Consider the following 19,498-nt stretch of genomic DNA (forward strand, 5'->3'; position numbering starts at 1 on the left):
CCTCTGAATTCTTTTTACAACTCGAGTACTGGATGTCACCGCCCCCCACCAAACTGCAAAGACAGGATCCGTTTGGGGCTGCACTTCCCCTTTAAGCGGCGGATTGATGCATCGACATCTCACCTGCTCAGTCGGCTCAGTGGTACCCGACCTGCCTCCTCCTCCTCCCGCATCAGTGATGGAGAACCCTGCCTGCTGGCCATGACCCCCCCTAGCCCCCCCTAACCCCCCAAACCCCCTCTCTCTCCACACCATGATCTAGTCCCTGATGCTGGCGGCCGCGCCGACGCGGCCACGATGCGCTTTCTCGCGTAGACGCGGGTTTCCTCCTGCACTCGTCTCAAAATGTCCCCAGATGACAGTGGACCCACGGCGGGAGCTGCTCTCGGATGAGCCCCGCAGCAGAGGCAGGACCCGCCGGTGGCATCCCTCCATCTCTCTCTCATCCCCGCTCCGCGGCGCGTGATTGACGGCCGCCCCGGGCCGGGCATCATGTCGCCTCCAGCCCCCGCGCCCCCCGCGGGGGAGGAAGAGCCCCGGGAGGAGGTAGGAGCCTGCCTGCCTGCACATCCATCAGGGGGGTTTTCTCAGGTTTTTGTCGCAGAGCTTCAATACGCCCATGTGCTCGCTCTGCAGGGTGCAGGAAGCTGCAGGTGCATGCTTTTCCAGGGATATCTCGTTACATAAACCCCATTGTCTTATGCGTTTCTCTAATGCTGCGTCCTGAAATGACAATATTCCACTCAAATTCAAGGGGCTATGTCGTTAGTTATTCAGGCAGCATCTTTACCTGCCTGGTACTGTACCTTCCCTCTGCTGCTGCAGGCCTGTGACATGTGAGCATCCACACCTGATGAACATCTGTACAAGGATGCTGAAAAAACAAACAAAAAACGACATTAAATGACATCTTTGGTAACAAATTTGTTTTCCAATCAGTCTTTTGTAGATAGAAAGGTTTGTGTCTGTTATGCAAAACCTCCTGTAGATGCACCCCCCCCCCCAAACAAGCAATAGTCAACCACTGTGCAATAATAATAATAACCACAATCATATGCTGTAACAATGCACCTTTCAACAACCATGTCTACCTCATACTGCTGCCCCTTTCACTTTTTTTAAATTGTATATATGTTAATAAGAGCTGTCATTTGCCCATTTGCCTATTTACTGTACAGTGAGCGAAAATAACCGAGTCAAATTCAGAATCAGAAAAGCTTTATTGCCAGGTCAGACATATCAGACGAGAGAACTTGACTCCGGTTTACACCGATGGCACCATTAATACGGACGCCATAATTCCATTCCATACTCTAAAATTCCATGATATAGCAGAGCAGAAAACTGTTTTATTTGCCTTTAAAGCCCAGCAGAAACTGCTTCCAAACTACATTCAGGACCTGTTCCAGATAAAAGAAACCCGCTATGACCTGAGGGGGAAACTCATGTTTGGGATGACGACAGCAAGAACAAATATTAAAAAGAGATGTACATCAATTAAGGCTAGAGAAATTTGGAATAGTTGTGACAACGACCGAAAAATGTGCAGTTTTATCTTCAAGTTTAAGGAAATGTTTAAAGAAAATACTGTAAATAAATATAAAACACTATAAATATAAAGTATACTATCAAAAACATTCTAGAATGTGAAACGTCAATTTTATATTTTATCTTACTTATTTATCATACAGAGTAATGCTAATGTCTCATATTTAAGCTGATCATAAGATAAAAAGGGTATAAGCACTATAAGCTACGGCTTCAGCCTACACCTTTTGGCAAAATAAATGTTTATTTTACCTTTTCATCTTGTTTTGTAAAAAAAAGTGTTTACAAGCCGAAATAAAGATTAATTCAGTCATTCATTCATTCATGTCTTCTTTGACCTGACTTGGCCAAATAAACATGATTCTGATTCTGATTCTGATTCTGATTCTGATAAAGAAGCAGTAACATTATAGATGATATCATGTTTTTGACAACTTTCTCTCTCTCTCTTTCTTTTATTTCTACATTGTGCTGAACAGCAACGGCCTCTGAAGCAGTCTCTGAGCAAGTCCTTTTGCAGAGAGAGTTTTTGGAAATGTCTCCTGCTGTCCGTCCTCATGTACGGCTGCATGGGAGTGATGGTTTGGTGTCACGTCACCAAGGTGACGCGGCTCACCTTCGACAGCGCCTTCAAAGGGAAGTCCATGATGTACCACGACAGCCCCTGCTCCGACGGCTACATCTACATCCCCCTGGCCCTGCTGGGCATGCTGTACCTGGTCTACCTGGTGGAGTGCTGGCACTGCCACGTGACCAGCGAGCTGCAGCACAAGGTGGACGTGGAGGGAATCTACGAGCGCATCCAGAGGATGAAGCAGGCCAAGCCCTGCATCTGGTGGAAGGCCATCAGCTACCACTACGTCCGGCGGACCAGGCAGGTTTACAGTTTTATTGGTTTATAGTTTTACTTGGATCCCCATTAGCTACAGCAAAACCACTATTCTTCCTGGGGTCCGACACATAATACACAGTACATTACAACAAAAAATTAAAAGCAAACCTAAAGAGGTAGCACGTAAAAAAAGAAAGGAAAAACAGAAAATAAAGAGTCATTCCGTTTAACATTTAGATATAAATAAAAACAATACATATTCATACATTTTATAACATCAACAAATTCAAACCATATATAGTTATCATAGTTTGCATCAATAAGCATTTTTATATATATATATATACACACACACATACCCATATACTATCTACATTATTTATTTAATAATTAAATACGTTTTATACGGTAGAGTATTTGGGCCATGCAAGAGAAAAAATATTTGAGAGGGGAAGATTTTTTTTTTTATTGTGCACTTCGAGAAAAAAGTCGAAATGTCGAGAAAAAGGTTGAAATGTCGAGATTAATGTTGAAATACAATTTCGCGAAAGAAGTCGAAATGTCGAGAATAATGTTGAAATACAATTTCGAGAAAAAAGTCGAAATATCGTGAATAAAGTCGAAATTTCGCTTTATTCATGAAATTTTGACTTTTTTCTCAACATTTCAACGTTTTTCGCGAAATTGTACTTCAACATTATTCTCGACTTTTCAACTCTTTTCTCAACATTTCGACTTTTTTCTCGAAATTTTACTTCAACATTATTCTCGACATCTCGACTTTTTCGTTGACATTTCGACTTTTTTCTCGAAGTACATAATGAAAAAAAAAATCTTCCTCCTCTAAAATATTATTTTTATTTTTCTCCTGCCTGGCCCTAATACTTTTCCGTAGGTTTTATATGTTCAGATTCAGGAGATGTTTCTTTACTAACAATTTGAACTTGAAGGCAGGTGACGCGCTACCGGAACGGCGACGCCTACACCAGCACGCAGGTCTACCACGAGCGCGTCAACACCCACGTGGCCGAGGCGGAGTTCGACTACGGCCACTGCGGCGTCAAGGACGTCTCCAAGCAGCTGCTGGCTCTGGAGAAGTCCCCGCTCACCAAGATGCGGTTCACCAAGTGCTTTAGTTTCGCCAACGTGGAATCGGAGAACTCTTACCTCACGCAGAGAGCGAGGTTTTTCACCGACAACGAAGGCCTTGACGACTACATGGAGGCCAGGGAGGGCATGCACCTGAAAAACATCGACCTGAAGGAGTATGTGATGGTGCTCTCGGACCCGGAGCGCTGCCCCTGGTACCTCTCCCACTACGTCTTCTGGTTCGCCTCTTTCCTCACCTTCTCCTGGCCTCTCAGAGTCTTCACCGAGTACCGCACGGCCTACGTCCACTACCGCGTGGAGAAGCTTTTCGGGCACGATTACCTCCCTGTGACGCCGTGCGAGGACCGGCCGTACTGGCGCCGCATCCCGCGCGTCAACACCATCGACAGCACGGAGCTGGAGTGGCACATCCGCTCCAACCAGCAGCTGGTGCCCAGCTACTCGGAGGCCGGCCTCATGGACCTGGCCCAGTGCCCGTCCGGCTTCAGCGGCGTCCGGCAGAACTGCGAGCGCTGCCACCGGGCCGTCAGCTGCTCCTCCGTGTTCTCCCGGAGCGCGCTGAGCATCTGCACCGGCGCCGGCGCCCGCATCCCCTTCAGCGGCAGCCGCTTCTCGCTGGCGCGGCGCTACGGCTCCCAGCGCAGCTGCTTCTGGAGGAGCGGCAGCCTGGACGACCCGGAGAGTCCCGGGGAAAACACCCGCTGCCTGGCGGAGCGCGTCGCCGCGGACGAGGAGGAGCCGCCGGACTACGACGACGCTCTCTGCTACCCCGTCCTCATCGTCCACTGTAGCGAAAACTGCCACAACCACAGGTCTTTCCACAGAAACGGCTCCTGTGTGGAGACTTCTTTATGACTGGGAAGAGTCTTGCAAAACACACCGTCACCTCTGTAGCATATAAACACTCTGTCAATCAGAAACATTGTGCAAAGAAGTCTGGAAGCCAGATACAATACAGACCAAAAGTTTGGACATACTTCCCCATTTGTTTGAATGAGGCAAAGGCAAGTTTATTTTAGAGCTGGGTATCATCACTGACCTCATGATACGATTCCCATACACTAGGTCCCAAGATGATACGATTTCCGATACGATTTGATACGATTCGATATCGATATTCTAGTTACAATAACGAAATAACGTGATCCTTCCACGCGCTACGTCTGGCCAGAGAATCCCCACCCTGCCTGGTGAAAAGAAGCGGCCCGATCACTCCTCAAGTAAGGAGGAGACTTGAGTTCAGTGTAGGGCCTGCCGGGGTTGGTAGATGGAGCAGTGGCCAGGACTGACTTAGGTAGGAGCACTGGGGGATAAAATGTGGAAAAAAATCGGGATTAAACTTTTTTTTTTTTTTTTTTTTTTTTAAATCGATGCTTGGATTTATGTATCGATAATCGTTCCTACACATGTATATCGATAAAATATCGATATATCGATATTTTTAACCCACCCCTAGTTTATTTGTATAGCACAATTCAACACAAGGTAATTCAAAGTGCTTTACATCAACATTAAAAGCGGCAAGACACAATAAAACAGTGAATAACAAATAAAATGAAGTAAAATGATAAGAAAAGAGGTCAAATAATAAAAAGCACAAGTTGTTAAGAAGTAAGGGCAGTAGAGTACAGCAGGTACATCTTATTCTTAAAATGGCAAGAATTACGTTTCTATACGATCAAAACGTACAAAGACCGGGTCAAATACAGTATTACAAAGGTAATCTGTAACAATTTATACGGTGAATCATATTTTATTGTGCACTTCGAGAAAAAAGTCGAAATGTCGAGAAAAAGGTCAAAATGTCGAGATTAATGTTGAAATACAATTTCGAGAAAAAAGTCGAAATGTCGTGAATAAAGTCGAAATTTCGCCACTTTTCTCAATATTTCAACTTTATTCACGAAATTTTGACTTTTTTCTCAACATTTCGACTTTGTTCTCGAAATTGTACTTCAACGATAAAAACAATTTGACAACTCTATGCCACAATGCCTGTTTCCAGGTCTTTTTTTACACAACTGATGAGAATTACGTTTCTATACGGTCAAAACATACAAAGACCGGGTCAAATACAGTATTACAAAAGTAATCTGTAAATATTCGTACGGTGAATTAAACCAATTTGACAATTCTATGCCACAATGCCTGTGAGAATGAGAAGGTGTGTCCAAACTTCTGGTCTGTACTGTACACTGATTCGCGCCGTAGCGTTGAACTACCGTAAACACCTGACTCAGTCCTGAATGTGTGAATCACCAAAGCAATAACACTGATTTGGGACGCAGAACGTGACCAACAATATGTGACATCCTACGAGGAAGCACAACCGGACAAAATCAATCTGTTTGCCTTCTAGTGAGAACCACGGAGACGAAGACTGTTACACTGCATGCTATTGCCGTTAGCTTCGCAGAGCCCGCATCTACAGTGCAAATGAAAACTTGAAGCTGCTGTTAGATCATGAGACTTTTCCACAGATTACAGTGGGCAGGATTAAAAAAAAAAACAAAAAAACAACCTCATGTTCATCTGCAATCTTTTCAGTGACACAAATGTGTAGGAAGTAACTGGGCGGATAAAGTTGGAACCAATTTTCACGGAGGAGTTTTCAAAGCCTTCTTTTAACGATAGCAATACACCTTAAATCAAGTATGCTCTCAAGTGTCAATCTGAAATGAGGAATATCCATCAAACAAGCTGCTCTTATGCAGATGTTGAGGGCGCACAGGTCAGTGAGGAAGTTTTCAAATCAAAAAAGACAAATGAGCATTTCTGATTCACCGATAAACCCTCCTGTGATGTAAGAACATTTTCAATGCTCATGTAAAGTGGGTCATATTTTATTTATGAACCTGTTTGTGGCTCATTTGTTTCTTTTTACATTTCCCAGAATGCCTTTCAACAGCTACAGACAACAGGTTTGAGCTCCCTGTCAGCTTGTTTGTTACTGGAAAGGTGGTAAGAAGAAATGAAAGGGTTTCCTATTTAAAAGGAAAAAATGCAAGACTTGTAATGTTTTTATTACACTGTTCTGCATCTCTGTTTCCTCAGCAGTGGCTTACTGCTGGTTCGATTGTTGGTGCTACATATCGGCTCCAGAAAGAAGCATCTGATCACAAAAAAACTACATGTTTACAGCTGGTGCTTCTCTCCAAAGGTTGTCCTTCAAACGTCCACTGAACATGCTGGAATAACACAATGCAATGACAGAGCTTTCTGCTGCTCACAAGCAAATAAAAGACAACACATCTGACTAATCAGAGCTTTTTAACTTTGTAAAGAATTGATTTTTGCTTTAATGTTTGTTAATTTGCCTTGACTTACTATGAAATTGGAAAAACAAGCCCGCATCCCTAAGACCATTTAGTGAAATGAGTCTTTACAAAAATCAATGGTAGTAAATCGATCTGCATGCATATTTTTGAGAGAATCTTGTCTTGAATCAGTCTTTTTCTGCTGTCGACTGCAATGTGAAAGACTCATTTATCATGGTCGTCCTCTGTGGAACGTCTTAACATGTTGTGGATCATTATGCCATGGAAGTCATGTGTGAATGTCTTCTTCTTTCAGCAGAGACACTGTGTTGTAAAACATACATGAATGTAAAGCGCCAGTATGTGTCTGTAGTAATCTGTAAAACAGTGATTTCACAGTCCGGTGTGTAACGAGCACGCACACTCACACTCCGTCATGTTTCCATCATGAGTGATGTTACATTTTCCTGGAGGACTTGTGTCTTTTTTTAGAGTTTACAAGCTGTATATGCAAAGAAGTTACATTTACACACACATTACATATAATACAGCATTTTTAATAGAATTGAACATGAACATATCTCATTCTAGTTCACACATGATGCAAAAACACTAAACATTATGAATTGTATCGGAGTTGAATGTTGATGTAAATGATTACAAACACATAAATGCTCAGACATGGAACAAAAACTAACTTCTTGTAAAAAAAAAAGTGAAAAATGTTATTGTTGTAATAATCAAATGGGATGTATCAATAACTTGATTACCCTTCAACATATGTATTTGAATTTATATTATGCTGGAAAAAAGTTGCAATAAATGTCTGTGGCTCTCCCTTGTGTAGTTAAAATGTTGATGTGGATCCTCAAGTTTTCTGGCTATCCCTGTGAAAGTGGCAAACATAAATAACAAACAAATGATTAATTAAACCAGCCTTCAATTCAGATTCAGACGACTTTATTAATCCGTTTGAGAGGTTCCCTCGGGGAAATTGACATACAAATCATACAACCCCAAAAACAAACACCCATATAAAGATAAAAAGATTAAAAAAATAAAGATAAAAACAAAAATAAAAAGTGCAGTGCCATACCATAAAAAGAATTATATGGATAGAAAAGAAACAAGTGTCATGTTTCATTCAAGTGATGCTTGATGGTCTTTCCTTGTCAGTTTTGCAGTCTTAAGGACTTATATTTGCTAAGTCTGATTGCAATAATTAAATAAAACATGTAGTGTGCACAAAGGGGATATTTTTGTGACGTGTGAGCTACAGTATGCAGGGTTACACTATTGCTCTAGTCCTAGTCTTGCAATGTCCAAATACTGTACAATTGAATAATGTAATCAATGTGCAGTTCCACACCACCAAAACCCACTTGAATAGAAAGTTCAGAAAATGTGATGAGGTTTTCTGGCATCTTGAAATATTCACATGTGAAATTGTTGAAAAAAAAGAAGCCTTGTAACAGGACTATGTGTTACAAGTGGGGGACCAGTCTTCAAGTGATGCTTGATGGTCTTTCCTGGTCAGTTTTGCAGTCTAAAGGACTTATATTTGGCAAGTCTGATTGCAATCATTAATCAGAATCAGCTTTATTGGCCAAGTTTGAACATTCCAGACAGGGAATTTGACTTAGGTTATTTCGCTCACTGAACCCATAGTCCCAATTATCCTCTCCGCAGACCTGATTGTCCGTTGCAGTGTGTGCCTGTCTAATAAAACATGTAGTGTGCACAAAGAAGGTGTTTTTGTGACGTGTGAGCTACAGTATTTACACTATTGCTCTAGTTATGGTCGCCACCCGTCCCGTAAAATACGGAATTGTCCTTTATTTGAGAAAACAAATTTGCGTCCGGTATTGAACTAATACGGACATATTAAACTCTTATTTATTGATGTCATAATATACAGGTGAAGGTCGGAAAATTTGAATATATTGCAAAACGTCATTCGTAGTAAATTTAACTAAAGGTGAAACAAATATATTATTTCCCCACTACATTCAAAGTGAGATATTTCAAGCCTTTATTTGTTATGATTTTGGTGATTATGGCTCAGTTTATGGAAACCCCAAATAAAAAATAAATTAGAGAATATTTTATGAAATCAATAAACAGTTCCATCATCAAAATTATAACAAATAAAGGTTTAACATATCTTGCTTTGCATGTAATAAGACTAGGTAATATATTAGTTTCACCTTTTAAGTTGAATTATTGAAATAAATTAACTTTTACACAATATTCTAGTTGAATTATTGAAATAAGTTAACTTTTACACCATATTCTAGTTGAATTATTGAAATAAATTAACTTTTACACCATATTCTAGTTGAATTATTGAAATAAATTAACTTTTACACCATATTCTAGTTGAATTATTGAGATAAATTAACTTTTACACCATATTCTTCACCTGTAGGCTATATTCTACATCTGGGCTGATGTGGACATACATAGCATAGGAGGATATTTCAGCTGCTAGTATGGTTGGCTGTCTGTACAGTCATGCAAGTTCAATGCTATTAAAGCACTTTAAACTTTAAATAAAAGCATTTTGTTTTTTCATATAAAATAAACACATTTTTATGCAGTTTAGAAGTTTTGGGGCTTTTTTTTTGGCTCCTGCGCTGCTGAAATCGGGGCTTTTCTTATTTTTATTTCTGAAAGGTGGCAACCCCAATCTTCACAATGTCAAAATACTGTGAATAATGTAAACAGTGTGCAGTTCTCCGTTGATGCCACAGGTGGCGCTGTAGTTTTAACTGCTACTGCATAACTACCCGAGTTAAAGGAGGCGACGAACTGTCCATGGAGAAGCAATGAAAGGTTATTCTTTAGGTGAGTTTCACTACAAATAACAAACATATTCAGCTTTTGGAAATACAGTAAGATAGTAAAACTGTTTTGTATTTTTACCCAAGAAAGCCGAAGTGTGTTGCACATGGACTAAAATGACCGGGGAAAAGCGAAGTATAGCTGCGTTTCAGTGTTTTCATAATGTGCTGAACCAGGAAAACCAGGCTGTTAAAATGTCAATGTTTTAATTCGAAGGTGACACAAAAACTTCATTTAAAAAATGATTTACCACAGTTATTCGTCTGAATATTTCAATAGAAATATGTGATGACTCTTCTTGCTGAATGTTGTTTAACTCAAGTCTGATACCTGATCTTACATTTTATATTAGATAGATATAAATGTAAATTTGTTTTTCTGAGGCCATTCTGAGCTGGATCTAGCTCAGCTGTCAGGGTCATGGTCAGTACTTGAGTTGTAAAAAAAAATCAGGGGGGATGGTGGATTTTATCATATGGGGACAGATAATTTGTGCTGATTATAGATAATATAATATATTACAAATAATAGCACTGACCAAGACACCTGCAGAAATACTGCAGGAATGACATAGCAGCAGATAAACGCAGCCTTCTGTAAGCTTTAAATATCCACTGTGCTTACATCAAATACATCAAAACACAACAATAAAAACAGTTTTCTGAACTTATCAATATGACTCTGTCCTTCACAGGATAAGTAAAATGGATCACTGCAAAAACTCAAAATCTTCAAGAATATTTGTCTTATTTCTAGTTAAAATGTCTCATTTTAGTAAAAAAAAAATCTCATTACACTTAAAACAAGACTCACTGGAAAAAACAACAATTTTCACCTGTTTCAAGTAGATTTTCACTTGAGATAAGTAGACAAATCTACAAGATTTTTTTGCGAAGAAAAGAAGATAGAAGATAAATCTTGTCCCACTGGCAGATTTTCCTACTTATTTAAAGTGAAAATGTACTTGAAACAGGTGAAAATTGTCAAATAAGTTATTTTTCTGGTGATGACTCTAAATGTTGAAATAGCAGTAAAACCACATTCATTGATGAAATGACACAAGGGATGGAAAGGGGGGATGGCAGTTTTACAGGGGGGATGATTTTGACTGTTTTTATTTCAGGGGGGGATGCCATCCCCCCTCAACTCCAGTACTGCTTATAGGACATCTTTTCATGTTCTTTTTGTTTTCAGCCATTGATCCCTGACTGTTCAATATTAGACTCATAAATAGAGATATTTGCTGCTTCAGACCTTTAGCTGTTACTGGGTTCTTATTTACTGGTTTTTGTCACATTTTGAGCTGTCTTGGCAGGGCTCTCATTGAATAAGTTGAAACACTACTAAATTGTCTCCATTATTAGACTGTTTATCTACATGTGGTCTGATAGCTGTTTAAAACACTTGGAGATTACTTTGTAACCTTTTCCAGCCTTCTTGGTTGTATGACATTGCAGGTGTGAACCAAGCATTTTTTTGCAAGGCGGGGTTCACTTCTACGTCATCTATCGAACAGCGAACTTAACATTTTTGATTTTAGATTAGATTAGATGTCTTTGTTGTCACTGAACAAGTTCAGTAAAATTGTTATTGCAGCTCTCGTGTGCAAAGAAAAAGAAAAGAACAACAGCAACAATACAAAAAAATACTTTTAAGATACAATAAAATACTTTAAAACAAAATAGAATATTTTGACTCCAGATTTGAAAACTACTGAGTCTTATTGGTTTTTGTTGAAGTAGTTAGCCTTCAGGTTCACTTACTTTTCACTTTTCACTCAGGGATTTGAAATTATGTAGAACCGTAACCTTATTTAAAAAAACATTGAAAAAAAGGATGATTTCGCTATATCAAATTAATGAGTGGTGATGCTTGCTATGTTGATTTGGGTATTCATTTAATTGGTGATTTGATTTGATTATTTAAGGATGAAGGTAACATGTAGACTGCACCTTTTATTTTTTATTTCTTGAGGAATCTTTGTTATCCCCATGGAGGCAATTTGTTTTACTGGCAGTCTTATCTCTTGCTTTTATTTCATTACTTTAAATAATCTTTTTGAGGGTAGGCAATGAATAAGCTTTGCTTCAGCGGTCCGTGTATCTTTTGGTCATTGGATTTTTCCATCATGAGTGGGAATCAAAAAACAAAAAACGATTGGTTTATTTGATTTTCCTTTTAAAACAAAAAACAAATATTGAATACACTGCATTTTTTCTTTTTCTGTGTTAATATGATTTAACAAAGATTCAAAATACGCTTTTATTTTCGTTTTCTATTTCATATAAGAAAAATGAAATCCCTAGTCAACAGGAAGGAAAAAACGAACCAAAAACAACCGTTTATTCATATTCGTGCACCGGAAGCTGGCATTTACAACCGAATGAACTTAGTTCTGGATATTTAACAGGCATTCCTGTGACAATTCTCTCAAGGGGAAGTTTGATTTTAATATTTTATTGGTCGGGTTTACGTGACTCGGAAATGGCTCTGTATGCTGCAGTTCGGGTAACCATGGCAACCATAGCGGCGCTGAAACAACAGATTAAGGATTATTTTTTAAAGATTGATTAAGGACTTGTTCCACAGCGGTTTGACGCACAATGACATTTCCTGCACGTTGCAGCAGATGTGTCTCCTGCAATGCTCAGAAATGAGCGTCAGAAGATTCTGTGCTCGGCATCATCTGAGGAGAAAAAGGCTACGCAGAGCTGGAGAGCGCTTGGATTCAATCTATTTATGAGGTTTTTATTCAGATGTCCACAGTATATTGCAAATATACACACTGCATGCGACGCGAGCGAGAGTCAGCGTCAAAAACAGTTCCATTGCTTTATTTTTTATTGCACTGTCTATACTGGTTGCGAGCGACGCGGCGTCGTTCTGAGCTGGACTTTTGTCGCACGCCCTGCTTCTATTTTCTTCCCGTCGCTCGCGTTGAAAGCCGGTTGAAAGTTGAAAAAAAAGTGTAAAGCGCTGTAGGAAACAGTCATTTCAATACAAGAACTTCAATAAAGTGGCAGCTGCGCAGAGGGAGATCGCCAGGCTGGAAGGTTCTGATAAGATTATAAGATATAATAAGAATCTTATCTTAATCTTATTAGGGCTTAATTTGTCCCGGATCCTGCCGGATTGATCGTGTCCTCTGCTTTTTCCCCACATCCCAGTAATGATCTGACATGCTGACATGTTTGCACCGCACGCCGGTCACTCCAGCTGTTCGCTGTTTGATTGCGTAATCACACGCCGTTATTAATTGTTCGGTTTTTTCCCCACTTATTCCACCGAATAATAAGCTTGTTTTCTGTTTAGAAAGTACAAACGTAGGGAGATTACAAGTAATCACCCATCTTTTACTTGTCCCTTTACTCTTTTAGGAGTCTGCTAATGTTAGGAGTTTCTTTCAGGAGCGCACGGGCGGGTGAATAAAGGCTGATTTATGGTTCCGCGTAAAATCGACGGCGTAGCCTACAGCGTAGGGTACGCGGAGACGCGCACCGTTCGGTGACCGCGCCGCGTACCCTACGCTGTAAGGTCTGCGTTGGTGTAACGCGGAACCATAAATCAGCCTTCTAAAAGGCGAGTCTCAGCTGTCAATCAAAAGAACGTGGTAGAACGTGGGGCCGATAACGGGTTCAGAGCGGGTCCGATGCCACGCATTGCGGCGCGACAGTCGGACGCTCGCATGCAGTTAGGACAGTTGGGAGCCGTAGCCTAATTTTTGTTGACAGCTTTGTACTGAACACTGATCACCCCGATCACGTTTGCAGTGTACACGTTTAAAACCCATTAAGCATGTCGGAAGGCCGTTTGTGGCTGAGTTTTGTCATTAAACGCCATAAAACTTCTGTCGGACTCAGCGTGCTTCTCTGTCAGCAGCGCGTCATGCAAATATACAGGACCTAACAATAAACTCTCAAGCGGCTCTTAAAAGTACAGGAAAGCCGCAATACCGGCTATCTGTCTTCACATGGGGGTGCTTGCTGGAGAAGGTCGGGTTGGAAGAACCTGAGAGAGCTCCATCAGCCATACCATGAATTCAGGCGTCAGGTAAAGTTTGTGCTGCAGTGCAATTTATACATATAATGATAATCACGTGGATTCCTCACGCGTGGGACTAAATTAATTCTTCCAACCCGACCTTCTCCAGCATGCACCCCCAGTGAAGACAGATAGCCGGTCATTCGGCCATGATGAATCAAAGCGCTCTCCAGCTCTGCGTCTTTTTCTCCTCAGATGATGCCGAGCACAGAATCTTCTGACGCTCATTTCTGAGCATTGCAGGAGACACATCTGCTGCAACGTGCAGGAAATGTGTTTGTGCGCCAAACCGCTGTGGAACAAGTCCTTAATCAATCTTTAAAAAATAATCCTTAATCTGTTGTTTCAGCGCCGCTATGGTTGCCATGGTTACCCGAACTGCAGCATACAGAGCCATTTCCGAGTCACGTAAACCCGACCAATAAAATATTAAAATCAAACTTCCCCTGGAGAGAATTGTCACAGGAATGCCTGTCAAATATCCAGAACTAAGTTCACTCGGTTGTAAATGCCAGCTTCCGGTGCACGAATATGAATAAACGGTTGTTTTTGGTTCGTTTTTTCCTTCCTGTTGACTAGGGATTTCATTTTTCTTATTTGAAATAGAAAACGAAAATAAAAGCGTATTTTGAATCTTTGTTAAATCATATTAACACAGAAAAAGAAAAAATGCAGTGTATTCAATATTTGTTTTTTTGTTTTAAAAGGAAAATCAAATAAACCAATCGTTTTTTGTTTTTTGATTCCCACTCATGACGGAAAAATCCAATGACCAAAAGATACACGGACCTTCAGCCTACACCTTTTTTGGTCTAGATGTTATTTGTATATTGGAAACTTTTTTGTAATGTTTTCTTTGAAAAGTGTATTAGTTTCCTTGTTGTTATTTTTATTATTTTTTTGTGATGTCATGACCGAAATAAATTAAACTAAACTTCCAGTTTGTCAGTTTTCAATGGAAGTGTTTAATAAAGATATAGCAAATTATAAAAGTTTGAGTTTTCACGGCTCAAACATATGTCATTTACAAACAACTCAGTAGATGAAGATCCGATCACATTTTATGTTAAATTAAAGCAGGGAATGATTTTATTTTATTTTTTTTTGTCACTGTATATTGAAACACAGCAGTAAGATCAGCTTCCCATCTCTGCATTTGTCCCAGTAACAGGGTTGAGTGCCAACATGCAGAGTCTGGTGGTGCAGGTACTGGCTATGAGGCAGCTGGGCAGGCTGAGCCCTCGCCACCTGCTGGCTGCTGGATACACGCTGAGACAGACGGAATGGTGTCCCAGGACCATCCACACACGGCAGCTGTGGGGCTGCTCTTTCTCTCCCGGACACGGCGGTCACAGGCCGGCTATCCGCGGCAGAGACGCTGCCAGGAGCTGGTCCGTTCAGCAGCTTCGCTTTAAAAGCAACAAGAAGAAAAGTCCTTCAACTGCGGTGCAGGAGGAGGATGAAGATGAGGAGAAAGATGACCCAGAGGACAGTGATTATGAAGAAGTAGACCCAAATGTACCTAAGGATTATAAGGATATCGAGAAGCATGTGCAATCTTTCCGTTCTGATGTCATCCTAAAGGCTGGCCTGGATATATCACGCAAGTAAGTCAGTGCAGGTTGAACTTAAAGAAACTAAATGTTGAGTGGGGAAAAGGTTTTACTTGATGTGTTATTCAGCCAGTGAGATCCATGAAAGTTGAGTTGCAGTGTTTGATATAGTGACTTGGTGTCTTGAGGGTCCGTGTACTTCGCGGCCATCCGTTTTTTGTTTTGAAATGACAAAATAAAAATAGAAAAATAATCCAAAATAATCCGTTCCCCATCTTTTGTTTTGATAATAAAAAACGGAAAATGGATCGTTATCCATTATCCGTTATCCGTTATCCGATTTCATTGATGTTTGAAAATCGAAATTGGGAATTAAAACAGCGAGTGGAAAACTCTTTTCTCTATTTCCTATTCGTTTCCAACGGGGGGGCAGTATGTTAGAGTTCAGTACATGTTATTGATTGGACGCTGCAGCTGAACGGACTGTCACAACATCACTGCAGTTTCATGATGGAGTGAAGACAGATTACAGATTAAACTCATGTTTCACTCCCATGTTTCATATTTGATTTATTTTCTGTTTCAACATTAAAAAAATTCTAAAACGGTTACCGTAATTTTCAATCTGATCAACAAAAGAACCAGAAACAACTTTATTAATTTATTACTGCGCATGTGCAATCCCCCTATTTGTCCAATCCTTCTTTTCAGTATCCTTGGAAACGAATAGGAAATGGAGAAAAGAGTTTTCCACTCGCTGTTTTAATTCCCAGTTTCGATTTTCAAACACATCAATGAAATCGGATAACGGATAATGGATAACGATCCGTTTTCAGTCTTTTATTATCAAAACAAAAGATGGGAAACGGATTATTTTGGATTATATCTCTATTTTTATTTTGTCATTTCAAAACAAAAAACGGATGGCCGCGAAGTACACGGACCCTTGAGTTCCACAATAACAATTAGACTTATTTATTTGTTATGTAGATGTAGTGTACTATATTTCTAAGTACACATAGCGGGACTGTGCCTCTGTTGAACCTGAACACGCTAATTTCCTTTTGTCTCATGACAGCAAAATTGAAGATGCCTTCTACAGCAACAAGCTCAGACTAAACGGACAACAGCTCATCAAGAAAAGCAAAGCGGTGAGTGTCACTTGCTGTCAAGTAGGGATGGGCGGTATGGACTAAAAAATGTATCACGATAATTTCTGGCATTTATAACGATAAAAATGACAATAAAAAAAAAATACCAATTCAACTCCACCTTTTGTAACTATAAATCTTATCACCACATTCAGTCTTTGGAGCCCCCAAAACACTGCTCTAAAAGATAATAAATACTACTAAACTACACCAATTAAAAACACGTCAACTGGTTTCTTTCTTTCTTTCTTTCTTTCTTTCTTTCTTTCTTTCTTTCTTTCTTTCTTTCTTTCTTTCTTTCTTTCTTTCTTTCTTTCTTTCTTTCTTTCTTTCTTTCTTTCTTTCTTTCTTTCTTTCTTTCTTTCTTTCTTTCTTTCTTTCTTTCTTTCTTTCTTTCTTTCTTTCTTTCTTTCTTTCTTTCTTTCTTTCCGTACGTTGTGCGTCGATTTTGCTTTACACAAAAACGTCATCAACGGGAATTTATCGTTTTTACCGCGAGATGACAAATTCTTACCGTGGGGAATTTTTTTGACGGTTTATCATGAACGGTAAAATATCGCCATTTCCTCCTGTCAAGTGATCTGTTCTTGGAAATGTCATTTTAACAGTCTTTCCTCCTGTTCATAATTCATTTTTTTTTTTGTCATTTATTAAGGTCAAACCTGGGGATACGTTGGACCTAGTACTATCACAGAACCAAGAGACCAACACCGTTACACTGATGAGAGTCATGCTCCGAAGGGTTTTGGGTGAATCAAGTAATGCTGAAAAATACAAAGTTTCCATAAGGCGCTGGAAAAACCTTGAGCTGGCCAAGGAGGAGGTTTTTAAACCATGAACTTTCATCGCATCGCACTACTGATCAGTGAGGTCAACAGTATAGACACGAGTGCTGGAATGGTCGTTAATACGCTGGACTGAGAGTGGATTACGAAGCCTTAATGGTGTTAGTTCAATTGAGATGATGAAGTTGAACTTGGAGAAATATTTTTCATGTTATGTCCATTTTGTGAAATTGTCCAAATAAAAGTGCGCTCAGAAGTTGTGAAATGTGAATAGGATGTCCTCATGACTTGTTCTGTTTGTGGCATGTTAGCTGTGGCTCATTTCTATCAATCCTTATCCATTGTGATGAAAAGATGTGAAATGATCAGTTATAATCCTAGTTTGGATTACAATCGAGGGCAGGGGTCGGCAACCAAAAATGTTGAAAGAGCCAAATTGGACCAAAAACACAAAAACAAATAAGTCTGGAGCCGCAAAAAATGAAAAGTCTTGTATCAGCCTTAGAATGAAAGGAACACATGCTGCATGTTTCTATATTAGTTAGAACTGGGGGAAGATTTTTTTTTTCATTATGCACTTCAAGAAAAAAGTAGAAATGTCAAGAAAAAAGTCGAAATTTTGAGAAAAAAGTCAAAATGTCGAGATTAATGTTGAAGTACAATCTTGAGGAAAAAGTCGAAATGTTGAGAAAAAAGTCTAAATGTCGAGGAAAAAAGTCGAAATGTCGCGGAAAAAAGTCGAAATGTCAAGAAAAAAGTTGAAATATTGAGAAAAAAGTCGAAATTTCGAGAAAAAAGTATAACTGTCAAGATTAATTTTGAAATGTTGAGGAAAAAAGTCAAAATATTTAGATTAAAAAGGAAAGGAAAAAGTAAGAAAAAAGAAGAAAAAAATAGAAAAAAGAAGACAAAAAGAGAAAAAAAGGAAAAAGAAGAAAAAAAATAGAAAAAAGAAGAAAGAAAAGGAAAAAAGATAAGAAAAGAAGAAAAAAAAGGGAAAAAAGGTCAAACATTTTTGAAAAAGCTCCAGGAGCCACTAGGGCAGCGCTAAAGAGCCGCATGCGGCTCTGGAGCCGCGGGTTGCCGACCCCTGATCTAGGGAAAAGGAAAGTACAGTCGTTCAATACCAATAGACACAAAATCAACAGATCCTTAGTAAGTATACCTTAAATTTCACAAAAACAACTCGCAGAGGTTAACATGGTGAGGTGCTTCCAATCAAATTCAATCGATACTTGATATTCAGGAAGTGTGAACGCCTCTATTAGTGGAGAAGTGTTGGTCTGGAATGATGTGCCAAAGAGGAATAACATTCATAATGATCGTGGAGAAACGTTTTTTGCTTCCCATCAATCAGAAAATGGGTATTTCCAAACAGTTTGGATTTATACAGTGAGAGAAACTGGAAAAATTCAAGAGAAGTGACAAACTCCACAGAACTGGATGTCCTCAAGATCAGATTGATTGGGTGCTAAAAGAAAATCCAAGACATAGGTCAGACTCCACAGGACATAACTCATACATTCTAGTCCACATTTAGGATTTTCTTATATTTGGGTATTTGAAGTGAACACCAGCTTAGATATTTCAGCACCAAACTATGTAATAACTTTGTCGCCACCCGAGTCTGAAAACGTAATTCAGTCAGCTGTGGAGTCGAGATTTTGAATTATTTTGGATTTGTTTTGCAGCAGCAAGGCCGTCGACTTTTCTGTGCCAGTTTTCCGAGGGCAAACGTGAGGCCATCTGTGCAACAGCTAAGGCTTGGCCAGAATTGGGTCACGCAACAGGAAGGTGATCCATGCACATCTGTAAAGCCAATGAAAAATATTATTTTAAAGCTATGGTCTGCAGTAATGAGTTTTTACCCTGTAATTTATATGGAAAAAATGATGGTATATGTCATTTTTCACGTACTGGATCCACATTATATCTTTTTATGGTATATGGCGAGTTGTTTCTCATATCAGGGTTTATTTACCAACTTTTGAGACATGTTAAGGCCTATGTGCTTATATACGTACGTACAGGACTGTCTCAGAAAATTAGAATATTGTGATAAAGTCCTTTATTTTCTGTAATGCAAAAATGTCATACATTCTGGATTCATTAAAAATAAACTGAAATATTGCAAGCCTTTTATTATTTTAATATTGCTGATCATGGCTTACAGCTTAAGAAAACTCAAATATCCTATCTCAAAAAATTAGAATATTCTGGGAATCCTAATCTTAAACTGTAAGCCATAATCAGCAATATTAAAATAATAAAAGGCTTGCAATATTTCAGTTGATTTGTAATGAATCCAGAATGTATGACATTTTCTGAGACAGTCCTGTACGTTCTTTTACACCTGAACTACAGGATTCAGTTTGCT

General features: G+C 39.4%; 2 protein-coding genes across 3 annotated transcripts; both read left to right on the forward strand.

The window, feature by feature from the left end:
- Positions 1-243: 243 nt before the first annotated feature.
- tmem151bb (transmembrane protein 151Bb) lies at positions 244-4,558 on the forward strand. The gene is made up of 3 exons (XM_061743698.1): positions 244-546; positions 2,028-2,426; positions 3,335-4,558. The coding sequence occupies exons 1-3, from the start codon at positions 493-495 to the stop codon at positions 4,343-4,345; spliced, it is 1,464 nt and encodes a 487-aa protein (XP_061599682.1). The 5' UTR covers positions 244-492; the 3' UTR covers positions 4,346-4,558.
- A 4,988-nt stretch (positions 4,559-9,546) lies between these two features.
- On the forward strand, positions 9,547-17,406 carry mtres1 (mitochondrial transcription rescue factor 1). 2 transcript variants are annotated; one of them, XM_061743447.1, is made up of 4 exons: positions 9,547-9,594; positions 14,798-15,239; positions 16,264-16,336; positions 16,992-17,406. In XM_061743447.1, exons 1-4 carry the CDS (start codon positions 9,576-9,578, stop codon positions 17,172-17,174), a joined length of 717 nt encoding a protein of 238 aa, XP_061599431.1. In that variant the 5' UTR covers positions 9,547-9,575; the 3' UTR covers positions 17,175-17,406. The 2 variants fall into 2 exon arrangements, with proteins under 2 accessions (XP_061599431.1, XP_061599432.1); XM_061743448.1 differs by having other exon boundaries at positions 9,554-9,594; positions 14,804-15,239.
- The last annotated feature ends 2,092 nt before the right edge of the window (positions 17,407-19,498 follow it).

This window comes from Cololabis saira, chromosome 16 (genome assembly GCF_033807715.1).
Source record: "Cololabis saira isolate AMF1-May2022 chromosome 16, fColSai1.1, whole genome shotgun sequence".
NCBI classification, from domain to species: Eukaryota; Metazoa; Chordata; class Actinopteri; order Beloniformes; family Belonidae; genus Cololabis; species Cololabis saira.

Coding starts and splice junctions, on each gene's coding strand:
- tmem151bb (XM_061743698.1), top strand. CDS start 493: ATGTCGCCTCCAGCCCCCGCGCCCCCCGCGGGGGAGGAAGAGCCCCGG. Junction 547..2,027: donor AGGAAGAGCCCCGGGAGGAG/GTAGGAGCCTGC, acceptor TGTGCTGAACAG/CAACGGCCTCTGAAGCAGTC. Junction 2,427..3,334: donor ACGTCCGGCGGACCAGGCAG/GTTTACAGTTTT, acceptor ACTTGAAGGCAG/GTGACGCGCTACCGGAACGG.
- mtres1 (XM_061743447.1), top strand. Junction 15,240..16,263: donor GGCCTGGATATATCACGCAA/GTAAGTCAGTGC, acceptor GTCTCATGACAG/CAAAATTGAAGATGCCTTCT. Junction 16,337..16,991: donor TCATCAAGAAAAGCAAAGCG/GTGAGTGTCACT, acceptor TCATTTATTAAG/GTCAAACCTGGGGATACGTT.